Source organism: Harpia harpyja, chromosome 22 (assembly GCF_026419915.1).
Source record: "Harpia harpyja isolate bHarHar1 chromosome 22, bHarHar1 primary haplotype, whole genome shotgun sequence".
NCBI lineage: Eukaryota > Metazoa > Chordata > Aves > Accipitriformes > Accipitridae > Harpia > Harpia harpyja.
In genome coordinates this window covers 15,480,026-15,493,858 of record NC_068961.1, presented here as the reverse complement: position 1 = coordinate 15,493,858, position 13,833 = coordinate 15,480,026, and the positions used below count along the sequence as shown (strand labels likewise).

General features: G+C 48.9%; 1 protein-coding gene across 9 annotated transcripts in view; it reads right to left on the bottom strand.

Annotated features, from left to right (window-relative positions):
- The window catches only part of MAP4K4 (mitogen-activated protein kinase kinase kinase kinase 4), a 171,561-nt gene extending 158,877 nt beyond the window's left edge, over positions 1 to 12,684 (bottom strand). For 4 of the 9 annotated variants that reach the window (XM_052773596.1, XM_052773597.1, XM_052773601.1 and 1 more), the window contains exons 1-2: positions 11,711 to 12,684; positions 11,248 to 11,313 (exon numbers count right to left, since the gene is read on the bottom strand). In XM_052773596.1, coding sequence (XP_052629556.1) covers positions 11,248 to 11,313; positions 11,711 to 11,767 — 123 coding nt within the window. In that variant the 5' untranslated portion in view covers positions 11,768 to 12,684. The remainder of the gene's footprint in view (positions 1 to 11,247; positions 11,314 to 11,710) is intronic. The other 5 variants (XM_052773600.1, XM_052773599.1, XM_052773604.1 and 2 more) reach the window with 3 other exon arrangements.
- Positions 12,685 to 13,833: the final 1,149 nt, after the last annotated feature.

The following is a 13,833-nucleotide window of genomic DNA, read 5'->3' as shown; positions in this document are numbered from 1 at the left end:
CCAACTGCAAGACAGCACACAACAACTCCACCGCAAACACAAGTAAAACAAGGAGGGGTACCACAAGGCTCGTCCTACAACACCCACCTGCCCAGTCACCCAAGAAATTTAGCCCTTTCCTTTGGACAGCTCTTAAGAGACCGGAGGGTCAATATGCAAACTCGTCCTCCTCTTTGGCTTGGGTAAGCGTGACAGCTGATCCCAGCTATCACTAAGGCAAAGAAGGGATCTCTTTTGATTAAAGCACAGAACTTTGCGTCCAGAGATTTGGATTGTACTTTTGTCACATATTTCCTGGGTGGCTGGGAATAAATTCCAGTTCCCCGCTGTACTTCCCTCCCATATCCTCACCCTGAAGTAAAGCACAGTGGATAACTTGAGTATCGGAGGAGAAGCACACCAGAGCTCCCCTTCCTTCTGTGTTTATACGGGAGATTTCCATGCAATTGACAGTTCAGTTTAACAAATGCTGTGGAATATGAAACTTCAAGTACTTCAGGAATGTCCGCTGTAGCTGCTGAAGGAACATGCAGTATATTGCCTCAAAAAAACCCAAGTGTTAATTAGAGAAAAGATACTCAGATTTACAACAGATTGAGATTTAAAAATAAGATTCACAACCAGATTGAATTCTACTAGCTGAGCTTACAGCTACGGAGAAGCAATATAATGACATGGCTGGGGGAAAAAAAGAAAAACAAAACAAAAACCCCAAACAGGTTTGATGGGAAAGGATACCTTGCAGAGAAGCACACCTTTGAAAAAACAGCTTGAATGTCAGGCACTTAATTACAACCCTTATCAGCATCATCAAAAGAGTTAAAGTATTTCTATAGTTCTCTCCTGAAAAACAGTAACCTAGAATAAACACGTTCTCTGTAGAAGTATAATTTATCTGAACAGGAAAGACCCCAGCGCTTACTGGTGAGGGCACAGAGAGGAGACACAAGGCATTGACTGCTTTTCACACTGATAGTTCTTCTCAACCAGATCCCTCAGAAGTTCTGCAGAAATAAAATTTGTCTATATCTAATTTCCCAGCCTTCACATAAGAGTGCAGAGATACTAGCTGAGGGCAAACACACTCACCTCTTGGAAAACGCAGGCAAAACCAGGTCACTTATTTATGAGTCTTCTCGGAAAAGGGATGCTTCCCTTCCAGTGATGGGCAAGAGGGGTTTTACATGTCATTCACACATCCACTTACAAAGGCATCTTCACTCCTACTATATATCCCACAAAGAAGATGGACTGTAGGACCTACTACATGCATGGTACAGAGTGGGGTCAACCTGTCCAACCTTAGACATCTAGAAGACATACAATTGAGACATTCATCCTAAGTTCCCATTATAATTAACAGACAAAGACTCAGGTAAAGAGCAATTTATCTCATCCTAGGGTAGTTATCTCCAGAGGCCATTCCCTGTCCTATTTCTCTCCACTGTGAGTCCTAGAGCACATAGCTCAGATTTAGACAGTGAAAGGACAGTAGGCTGCCCACCTACTTAAGCACCTTTCAGAAGTACTAGCCAAGCCCACTGCGCAGAAACAAGCTGTAAATTACTGACCAAGACGTGCATATCTGCAGCTCTCACTACAAAATGCATTTTTCACCTATCAGGCCACCATAAAAAAACTGGAGATACACAGCACTATCAGTTTTTTGGAGAAGCACAAAAGAAACTCAGTTAGGGCTTCCAGTCAGCAAACAACTCATCATTATAGGCAAACACTGCTGTGCCAGTTCCCCCAAGAATTATTTTGATTGTTGCAGTAGCACAGGCTAGTGGACTACAGCTAAGGGTCCATCAGCATTTTGATTTTCTTTATGTACCCCTACTGCAAGGGTTTATAATTCAGCTACAAGTATTCTCTCTTTACAACAGCCTTGCAAGATGGGTACAGTTGTGCTACCTTTTAGGTATTCTATTGAATTTTCCTTATGAAGCACAAAAATGAAGAAAAATAATGAATTCCAATAAGGTTGGGGGGCCACCAGACTTTAAGATACATAAACCCAAGTACGCCACAGTATACTTTACTATAACACATTAAGGCCCATGGACCTTAAGCTTTTCTTTCCTGGGTTTGAAAACAAAACAACCTAATACCATTAGATAGCTCGAAGTGTAGGGGGCAGGTTTTGAGACAAGTTTATTTTGGTTTGAGCTTACTGCCTAAATTAGAACCATGAACTCTTGCCCACTGTCATCCCCTACAGCTACTCTCACAAAATCCTGGGAAGAAGCAACTGAAACTACCAGAGCTTAACTGGAATTGACTGCTGTATTTTTAAGACTTCAAGTAATTTTTAACAGTTTCAAATGCAAAAATCTCCAAAAAAGTGCATCAGCTTTGAGGTAAACCAGCAGGAGTAAACTATTGCCTTGCTAGTCCTCGGGAAGTTAATAAAAACTCAGATTTGGTGCAACTGAGTGTTTCAAGCTGCTGCCGTTCTTTCACCTACCTAAGTAATGTCCTCCCATTTCACCCCTGTCCTCTGGTGAAGCTGCCAGGTGCAGGAACCAGAGCCAACAAGTCCATAGCATGGACTGGTACAACATAAGAAGATGATAACCCAAACATTCAAACCTAAAATGAGTCCAATTTTCAGAGCCCTAAAACGTCCAGTGAAGCTAAGGTGAACTCCACAGGCACACTGAAAAGAAAGCCACTTTTGGGGATAATACAACACAGAGTGAGGAGCCAAAGACCAGGCAGACGGGTGTTACGCATGGACGTGAGGACCAGCATTTCCATGCGGAGAGCGGCACTGGAAGAAGCAAAGCCTTCGGAAGGAGGTAAGGAGCAGGGCAGCACCCATGCCTCCAAAGCTGCAAATACAAAGTGCCCACAGGGATCTTTTAGGACTTCCCCGGCCAGGGTGGTGGGAAAAGCATTAAGCAAGCGGACCTCACCAGCAGCCCCAAAGCCAGGGAGTTGCTGGGGCTCTCGAGGCACACAGGGGCAGGGGGGGAAGCAGACGAGGGGCCGTGGTGTACCACCAAAGCCCCAGCAGCCACATTGCTGATCGCAGCCCACAGCAGACCTTCTCCAGGGGCAGTGCTGCTCTGCTCCAGGGAGAGTGTGCCTACAGCCCATGTAGCTCCTTCAGCCACAGGTACAAACCCGTGAGTCACTGTGATGCCTGCACAGAGAGCTCTTACCTACGCGCCATGGGACAGCTCCAAAGGGAGGGGACGGAGACATACCAGATAAGCACTACAATACCAGTATAACTGCATCCACGTTGGGAGTTTTACCACATTAGCTGTTTTATTACTAGACAGGCTGATCAGGACCTGTTGGCACTTGCAGTGTCCTGTTTGTATAGCGATAATGACAGCTACAGTGGCAGAGCAACCCAGGGAGGCGCAGCTTCAGTGGCAAAGAAGCATTTTGCCAGGAGTGTTAAACAATCTCCCTCAAAAGACATCACTTATTCTGGCACATGGTCATAACACAGCTAGGTGGGCTGAGGGAGGTCTTGTCAACCCCAGCCATTCTGAAATCAGCACAAAACCCTGTGTCAATAAACCTTCCCCTGGTGTGCATAAGCCCAAAGCTTGGCTGGCTAGTGAAAGCTAGCGAACTGCCACGGGTAAAAGCTAATCTCTTTCATAATATATAAATATATATTTTTTTTAATATAAACTATATATGCTAATGTATTTCTACTGACAATTAAGCTGTCCCTTACTTTTTCTTATATTAAGCACTTCCCCGACTCCACACTACTTTTTGTCTCCCACAACTATGAGTAGCCCACTAATTCATCTTCAACCTTTAAGCCAGCTTCCCCTTCTTCACCCTCTGATTCCCACTGTAAATTCACCTTCAGTAGACTGCTTCTCTCTGAGCTGTCCTACTCTCGTTCTAACTCCATATCTTCCTGTAGACTTGGTCCTGCACTTGTCAGTATGATGCAAGACTGAGAAGGAGGGCGGCATGGGAAAACCCCAGGGAGAAGTCAACACCCTTCATGCCTGCCACAGTGAGCTGCACAGGGCACTTGAGATAGGAGATCGTAGCACCAATTTCTCAAGTGAAGAGAAGCCTATTGCATTCATACATCCATCTGGTCTCTATGTGCCTCAGAAGTGCAAGACCTCTGCAAGGCTGAGCACCTCCATTCCCCAGTCTCTGGGATTTCATCCTTCTTCAGTGGTGCTTCTCACAGGTTTCCCAATCAGCAGCAAATTAAAACCAACACCACTGAGGTCAAATTGTAGCTCTTCATTACATTCAGAACAGCAGATTTCACTCTGCTGCAGGACAGCAAAGCCCAGCACAGCAAGGGACTGCTCTGCCTGCAGGACTATTGTGTCTCCAGTCTGTACTCGCTTCTCTTTGAGAAAGCTGCTCTGTCCTTTTTCTAACACTGAAATACATCCCACAGAAGTTAGGACTGCTGAGCGCGGTGGCCATCCAGGAGGAGATACATCAAGCCTTGCTCGGGACAGGACAGGGGACCAGGAATGAGGGTTAGGTGGAGGCATCATGAACTTCACAACAGCGTATTGACCATTTGGCAGCACTCTGCAGTTCATAATCAGTGTCATTTTGTGCCTCTATGCAAGTGTTTCACACCATGTCCAAGGCAGAAAATACACTTCGAAAGTAATACTGAGACGCAGTGTCAAAATCTCCAAGTCCTCTACATTCAAAGCTCCTCAAGGTTCCCAAGAAGCATGCACAGTTGTGGGTTTTTTCCTCCCCCTTCCCATAGTTGCCCAATTTTAGAGCCAACGGTCTCTTTTCTTGAGCCTGTGCTGACCTGAGAAACAATCAGGGACCCATAATGCTACAAATGCAAGGTATGTGATAAGAAAACTCTCATACAAAGCTATGAGATCGCCTCCCAAACACACCTCTCGTTCAAGCAAGTTGAATTCTTTCCACCAGCTCCAGTGGGAGTTGGACTGGGACCTAAAATAACGCCGCAGATAAGGATCTTACTGTAACTTTTGAACAGTCAAGCTCACATTGTGCAAGTCAATGCTATTGAGCTTAGATATCAACGTCATCCAAAGGCAGGCAGAAATACTTCTGGCGGAGCCAGAGTGTACAGTCAGAAATGTGAAACGGGAAAAAACAAAAATACCCCCTTCCTCCAAGGAAAACAGAACTTGAGAAGGTAGGTACACAACCTACCCGGCTGAAATCACTCTTGCAACAGAAAGTACCACTTGAAAAGAAGATGACTAGAACATAATGTGTATACACAAACACACGCTAGACCACATGAGAAAAGTCAGCTAGCATTCTAGTCCAAAAATTTATACTAAAAAATGTATACGCTGAAGGCAGGGAAATGCAAAGGGTGAACACCTCTTGTAATGCTGGATTCCCTTTGGGGACATTCCTCTACATCATCCCCTAGGGTGGGAGGTGCGGACCTGCCATCATCACAGAGGCCAAAAAAAGCATTTCTGCACACTGCCGCTGAGGCTTTGGTGCCTGGAAGTTGATAACATGTCACCAAAATTTCCATTACCAGGAGAGAGCAAAAAGAAAGCAAGGAAATGGAAGGTGCACGTTCCTCTTTTTCTCCCCTTCTTTCTTTAATATCCCTAAACTAATAAAAATCCCTATCCCAGGCTGTATGAATAAAGCTCACCTTCCCCATGCCTGGAGCAAGGTGCAGAGACCTTCATGGGGAAAACCATCAGCCTTCGCAAACCAGGGGAAATGACCCCTGCCATTGCCAACGGGGAGAGAGCACACGTGCACAAAAAGCAAGGAGAGAGTACAAGACGATTTCAACTGAAATTTTATCCACATCAGTTGAAAAATCTTCCTACAGAAAGCTGAAAAAATTTCCTAAGAGTCAGCATAAGAGTCTGGACTGTATTTTGTTACATCCATCACCTCGAAGCCCTGCACACAGCCAGGTCCCAGAGCGCCAGGCCCTCTTCTCGTTACTCCAGGAATAAGGAGTCCCTGCCCCAGCAGCCTGCAATTTGATTTAAGACAAGATACAAAAAAAAAAGACGTTTTGACAGACAGACAGATGGACTTGGGGAGGAAGAACAAAAGGGACATGTGGTTACCCACAATTGGCAGGTTGCTTTCTTTTCTCTTTTTCTTTTTTTTTTTTTTAATAAAAATAAATATCAGTAATCCCCACTGGCCACCTGCCTAGCTTTTGTATATTTAATTAAGAAGGATTTGGGTGATGGAGAACTGGTCAAAAGTTCAGCCAATTTGGGGGAGGACAGGGGGGCAAACATCTAGCCGCAGGACCCAGAGAAATGCCAGTACTCCAGCTGCTGCCTGGTCCTTCCCGATTTCTCCAACGCCAAACTCTCCCTTTGCAACACAATCCATGAAAAATCAGAGGAGGAAGGGAAGAAGGGCAGTTCATACTTAAGAGAGCTGGTCTGGACTAGTTCCTGAAAGCCAGTGACCTCACTGATCCTCAGTACAGTTTGTCTTTATAGCGATAAGACTAGAAATGTATTCATGTTTAACAAAATCATTTGAATCCACAATGATGTCCCTTTAGCAGCGAGAGAAAGAAAGGGGAGAGGGAGGGGAAAAAAAAATTCAACTGAGTTAGTAGAGAATACCAAGCACTGTCCTCTCTTCCTACCCCCTAACAGTCACCTTGTAAAATAGAAAGTCCATTAAGACAAAAATAGAGTATCCTTAGCGTGGGAAAACATTTATCCAAGTTTTAATTTATTTTCAAATCAGCATTTAAACGATCACATCTTACATCATTTCCTTTTATGAGCCAGCAGTTAGACAATACACATCATTTACATGCAGTTTTGGAAGGCTGCAACATAAATCAACAAAAGAAGCCTTCACTATGAATTAACTATTACAAGGCTCTTAGAAAGCCACACCAGCCTGCGTTGAGGGCAATTAGCAGTATCATCCCTAATTCTCAGCTTTCTGGTGCACTCCTGTTATGCCTCAGAACTCACACAAAAACATCCTTCCCCCCAGTCATTGCTGCTACAAGAGAATTACGATGTCTATCTGTGAGAGGTAACAGCACACTCACAACAGCTATTTTAAAGTGTTACCTGTCTTTAAAAACACGTACACACACACAAAAAAAAAAAGAGAAAGTGACTAAGCAAGTTAACAGTTCAGTCTCAAGAGCAAAATTAATAAGCCTTATGCCTCTATGAACGATCAGACGGTAGCGATTTTAAAATCTGCAAAATATTAACCAATGCCTTTAGTTCACAGGTCATTTTTGCATTAAAACAAGAAGGGAACAAACACCCAGTTCGAATCTTATCTCGAGGCAAATTTCGAGAGTGTTTTCATTTCATGTGAGCCAAACTTCAAATTAAGCTTACTACTGGATGCGAAAAACTAAAATCTAACCGCAGCAATGCTAAAAATGCTTCTCCACTATTTGCAAAAGATCAAAAAAAAGTCCTTAAGGCAGCTAATCATTTGGTAAGCCGGCTACAAGTTCCAGTTACGCTGAAGTGCTCTGATAAAGCGGGACTGAGCTCAGGAGGAAAGGAGAGCAGCGGCACAGCCATCCCACAACACAGCAGCAGGGCACAAAAAGCACACCTACAGGCTCACACCACTTTTCTGCTGAATTCTGTGCCATCCCCATCATCCCCTGCTCGCACCTCTGCTGCTTAAAGGTGGTACATCGCTACTCCCGGGCTTACAAGAGGGCTTAGGGGCGGGTGGGCTCCTCTGCCAGCTCTGCCTGCTGCGGGCAAGCCCGCACTCGCCTCTCGGCTCCCAGCAGCTGATACCAACCTGGTGGAAGGGAAATTTCTCTTCCCAAACTCCAGCAGAGGCGTGGGGCTCCTTAAAAGTGTTAAGCTAGAGGCTGAGGGGGTTCCTCGGCCAGTCATTTCTGCACCGGCTCGGAGGGAACTCCGCTTGCTGTACTTTGCGACGTTTAACCCTTTGCTTTCTAACTTGCAGAAGCTTCCTTCTTCCTTCCGTGCCATCATCCTTGGATTTCGAACTAACTACCAAAGGGCGAACAACTTCCAGGCTGGCCTTTCATTCCCCAGGATTTCAGATAAGCAGCAGAGGAGCTCTGCTTTACCCCAGGACGAACGAGCCAGCCCCACCGCTGCTCCTTCCCCTGCGCCGGGCAAAGACTTCCCCAAAACAGCCCATTCCTTTTGGGCACCCAGGGCCGGGGAACCCGGGGCTCAGTTTTTTCCCCGATGCACTGCTGTGTAACAAGCTCCTCTTGAAACACGAGGCTCCTTCACACAGGAGAGGCGTAAGCGAGGTTGTGAAGATGAAAATAATGTAAACTCTATAGGCTTTAAGCAGAGCGGCTGAAAACTTTGTATTTTTAACACTTCACCGCCGAGGTCCCAGGCCCCCGGTACGCTCCACATCAGCCAACCCATTTAATGGCATAAAATCCCAGGAGGATCCACACTGCTCTGTGACAGGGAGTAACTTCACTTGCATTTAGGTGCCAAACAACTAAGGGCTGCCCTCCTATTTCATGAGCTTATATTCATCTCTGCACCTATATATAGCTAAATAAATACCTAAGGCAGAACTATCTATAGAAATATCACTAGCTGGATGGCTCAAAGCTATTTCCAGCAAGCTCAGCGAAGGCAAAGAGGAGAAAACCAGGACTCTTTCCTGCTTTTCAACAGGTCGGCGCGGTCTCCTTCCCACCACCGCTGGAAAGCAGACTCCCCAGCGAGGCAAACGACCTTCGGTATCATCGCCGGGGTATCATCGCCGGGGTGTATGAGCTAGACAAAGAGATAACGTCATGCCCTCTCCCGCTCCCTCCGTCCTCCCCGCAGTGGCAGGTAGCCAGCCAATCCCACTCCCCGCGTCCCGGTGACATCATCGCTGATGCCGATACACAAATGTGGAAGTACATCAAACTAGCAGTACCCCAGAGATCTCCGGGACATGGCTCTTCAAAGACAACCTAACCCCTGCCAGTCCCTTGGGATGACAGACTGGTTAAAAGGGAAATAAAACCGTCTGGGAAGAGGGATTTCAAGGAGAGGTTGCTGGGTAGGAGGAAAGCGGAAGGCGACAAGCAAACACAGCGTAACCACGTTTTTCCCTCGGTTATGCAGTTCCTTCAAACGCCCTCAAAACATACACACACAGCTTCATCTTTGGGTGTCCCGAGAGCATTTTTCCTAACAAAAAAAGCAGCTGAGAAAAGTTAGATACTACTGCACTGCTATTGCACTGATTTTTTTTTTTTAACATTACTGCATTCTTTTAAAAAGAATCCCGAGGTTTAATCACAGCAAGGAAGTTTTTTGTTTTGATATTTTTTGTTTACATACAACCCTGTTAGGCATCCACATTATAAGACTATGTACACAAATGTGGACAAATGCTTAAGAAGTAGCAGTGCCAATCCAAACTTACACACCTGTCAAACTACTACTGACAGGCTCTATAGCAAAGCAGCATTTACCTATTTCTTTTATTCCTGGCACCCAAACCACCATGCCCTCTGTTACCAGGCAGGCCACCGTTGTCTAACCAGTGAGGAAGGGCAGGGGAAATCTCGTCAGACACACTAAACCTAGTGCCCTGACAGAAACTGCCTGCTGCTCCCCCTCTTACAGAGTGACACCGATGCCCTTAGACCTCAGGTGTTCGTCCACTCTCCCAAGACAATAAATGCACATGCTGAGTTTCATCTCTAACGCTAACTATTCCAGGAGAGTTCTAGCATCCTTAAGGAAAATTAAATCTAAAATTTCTACTGTCAAGACTGTTAAACCACCGACGACTTCGCTCATTAAGTCAAAGCATTAACAAGTAAGCCGAGAAACAATGCACCAAATTGCAATAATTAACAGGAGAGTTTCAAGTCACACATTCACGCCCTACTTTTTTTTTTTTGTAAGAAGGGTTCAGGTGATGCAAGCTCTGGGAGCAGAAGGATTACAGAAAAAAACTAAATGGTGTCATTTAATTTGTCAGAAAAAAATGTCAGAAAAAAATTAAATGGTCAAGGTGGTGTCAAAGTGCAGCTTCTCACTCATCCCCCCCCCCCTCGGCTTTTTGACCCACATCCTTTTTTCCAGCTTTCTGCCAACAGCAGCAGCCTGGTTATTCCACTTCTGGTCTAAAAATGCAACCCGCACGCTGCGCAGACAGAGTACTTCACCACCACGAAGGCTGAGGTTCACGCCCTCAAAACAAACCGACATGTGTTTCATTTGCAGAAGAGGCACCAAAGTGCTTTATTTAGTTACTGGAGCTGCAAGCAGCAGCATCTTGTCATCAGGGAAACTCACCAACTATACTGCCTTGTTTATAAGCAAAAAAAAAAAAAAAAAAAAAAAAACCCCCAACCCAACAAAAAACCCCAAGCAACAAGGCATACTCGCTTACTTTCAGTTATCTCTCCTTCCTTCTGCAAATGTGCCTCGCATTTCTACACAGTTTAAGGCTAGAGCCTTCAGTCTTTAGCCAAGTATTAAGACTGTGTGAATAATTAGTCATCCTGGTAGCTAGCACTCACTGCAAAGTCATGCAATCTCAAGATTTGTTTGTTCCACTGACTGCACACTGGAGGGGAAAAAAAAAAAAAAAAAGTAGGCTAGTTTCACACCCACATGGGCACTCTCTGATTTCTATTTTTTTTAAAGTCATACACTTGTCAAACAGGTTATTCTGGGAATTCTGATTTTCACAAAATAAGCTTCCCTGCTTCGATCGCTTATTATTGTCAGTCTGCCCGCCCCATCGCTGCGCTGCACAGCGCAGTGGGATCGGATGCAGCACCACTCACCCCCGACTCGACAGCTTCAGCACTTTGAAGGTTTTCCAACAAGGAAACCGGGTGACAATTTTAATGAAGGCCAATGCCTTTGTCTAAAGTCACCGCAGCAGCAGCAGCAGTAACTTCCATGAGGACTTCCAGCAGCAATTTTGAATAAGCCCGTGGACCTATTTGTACAGCCCGGACACCCTCTGACAGGGTCCGCTCGGTTTGGTCATTTCACTGGAGGGGGGGGAGTAGGGGGCAAAAAGGACGATAAGGCACTATTTCATCATTTCAGGAGGGGTACTTGGGAGAGTAATTTATGCCCCTCTGGAAAAAGAGAAGCCAAGAGGCTGACAAACTTGTCACGGGCAGCAACAATGACAAGGACAACGTTTTTATCATCCCTAACTGTTCCGCCTGCCACAGCGGGTGACTCGCCTTCAGCCCTGCGCTCAGCCCGGCAGAGACACCGGCTACACCTCTAGAAAAATGGCAATAATAAAAGGAGAAGAAATTCTGCCACAAACCTTGTAGACTTGCCCGTACGTGCCATTGCCAACCACTTCCACCAGCTCAAAAATCCCAGCGGGGTCCTGGGGAAGGGGAGGGGGGAGGAAGAAGGGGCAAAAGGGGCGGGGGGGGGGGGGGAAGAAGAGAAGGGGGGGTTACATTTTTGTCAGGCGATGGCTGCTGGCAGAGCCCAGCGAACGAGCCCGGCTGCTGGCGGCGTGCAGCTGTTGCGCCCTGTTTTTCCACGCACATGCCAATACATGCAAACAAAGGAAAAAGCAGCCCAGGGCCGCGCTCCCCCCCGCCCGCCCCCGCGGGGGCTCCCCCCACGCCCCCACCGGTCCCCCGCACCCCGACAACGGCCCCGGCCCCGGCTCCGGCCCCGGCCCGGCCGCTCCCACCCCCGGCAGCCCCGGCAAGGGGCGCGCCCGCCCCCGGAGAAGGAACGGGGTGGGGGGTGCCCGCCGCCCCGGCACTCACCCGCAGGGAGGAAAGGTCGATATCCACCAGACTTTTTGCAGGAGAATCGTTCGCCATTTTCCCGTCGGGTTTTGTTTTTTTTTCTTCCTTTTTTTTGTATTTTTTCTTCTCTGTTAAATAATAGCGAGGCCGCCCCCCCGCTCCCCGAAGCAGCTGTGAATTGCGCGGAGCTCCGCTCCTCTGCTCCCTTCCGCCCTTCCCTTCTTCACTCCAGCCCCGCCGGGTTGAAACTCTTCAGCATTGGGAGGGGTTGGCGGGGGGGGGGGGGGATGATGGATAGATAGATGGATGGTGGGAGGAGGAGGAGGGGGGAGAGGGAGGTGAAGGAAGGGAAGGAGGAAGGAAGGAAGGAAGGAAGGAGAGGGGGTGCTGCGGTCCGTCTGTCTCCCCGCGGTGCAGTGCGGGGCTGGAACCCCCCTCCCCGAGGCGGGCGGCGGTGCCCTGGCCGGCCGGTCGATGGGTGGGTGGGTGGGTGGGTGGGTGGATGGATGGATGGGTGGGTGGGTGCCCGCGCGTCCCCGGCGGCAGCGGGCTCACACCATGTCGCGGCGGCGGCGGCAGGAGCGGCGCCGGGGCCGGCAGCCTCTGGCAGCCTCTCGGTGCTCCCCTCGCCCGGGCATGGCACGGCACGGCCCGGCGATCACGCCGGGAGCCGGCAACGGCAACCGCGGCCCCGCTCTCGCATGGAGGGAGGGAGGGAGGGAAGGGAAGGGAGAAGGGGTGGGGGGGAAAGGGGGGTTCACGCCCAGCGCCGCGGCGGAGCCCCCGCCGCCTCCGAGCCCTTCCCGCGGCGCTGCCCTCGCATGAAACGGCCCCGGGCACCGGCGGGTCGGGGCTGCGCGTCCCGGCGGCGGGGCTGGAGCGGGGTGCTGCGAGCCAGACAAAGATAGCCGGGGAGGAGGAGGAGGAGGAGGAGGAGAAAAGGGATACAAAATATACTGCGAGCAAGGGGGGGGGGGGGGGGAGAGAAAGAGAGAGAGAGAGAAAACAGCTCCCCCTTCCCTTCTCCAACAGGAAAAACCGGCGGAAACGCGCCCGCCCCAAAGCACTGCTGGGTAAACTCGCGGGGGAGAGAACGAGCGAGGGAGGACGGGGAGGGGGGCGGCCCCGGCAGCCCTGCCCGCCCCCCCGCCGCCCAACAATAGCCCCGACGGGGCGAGGGTGGTCGTCTCCCCCCCCCCCCGCCGCCGCCGCCAACGCGCCCGGGCCCGGCCGGTGGGGAGGCCCACGCGTGTCCGCGGTGGGGCCGTGGGGTTAGGCGGCTGGACGGGGTGGGTTGTGCTCTGTGGGGAGCCCACCCTGCCTCTGCCCCGCGGGGTGGGCAAGGGGGGGGGGGGGCTGCTTGCCGCCCTGCTGCTCCCACCGCGACGCGGGTGGGGGGGGACACAGCACGGTCAGTGTTAGACTGTCGCCACCGGTATTGCGAGGCACTTGTTGGAAATAATAACAACAAAAGGTGCACAAGGGTGGTTGGTGCTACCCGGGGGGGGGGTAGGGTATATTCCCTTCCCGTCCCCGGTGAGATGATCAGCAAAATCTGATTTTCTCTTCCCCCCCTTGCCAAGACCCCAGGCCCACAGGAAAAACGTTCCTGCCCCATGGGAGACCTTCGCAGAAACGGAGACAAATCCTAGCCTCCAGAACCAGATCCAACGCTCATAAGGTGGCATTTTAACTCATCGTTTGCTGACAGCCAGAACTGTCTCAGGCCCCGTTCCCGCCCAGAAGCATCCTCCAGCAGAATCTGAACCGTGGAAAAATCTCATTAACCTCTCTCGAGCTAGTCACGTCAGGCAGTTGCACGCAGGTGTAAACCTTGGCAGGATTTGTCTCTCATTGAAGTTCTTTATCACACTGATATGGCAAAAATGTTACCTGCCTGCAAGAGGTCGAGTTACGTTTCCTGTGGGAACCAAGGTTTTCCTGTTTCTTCTACTTGAACCACAAAATTACATATACATAGCTATAAGTATCGCAGAAACATACTTTTAAAACAAAGCAAACCTGTTGAGCAGAAAGTGTAAGGATAAATTACCATAACAGTTTAATGGTGTACTTCATTTTCACTTAAAGTGTAGTTACAAAGAAAGGAAACTGGGGCCTCGACCAGGCAACTGTTTTTC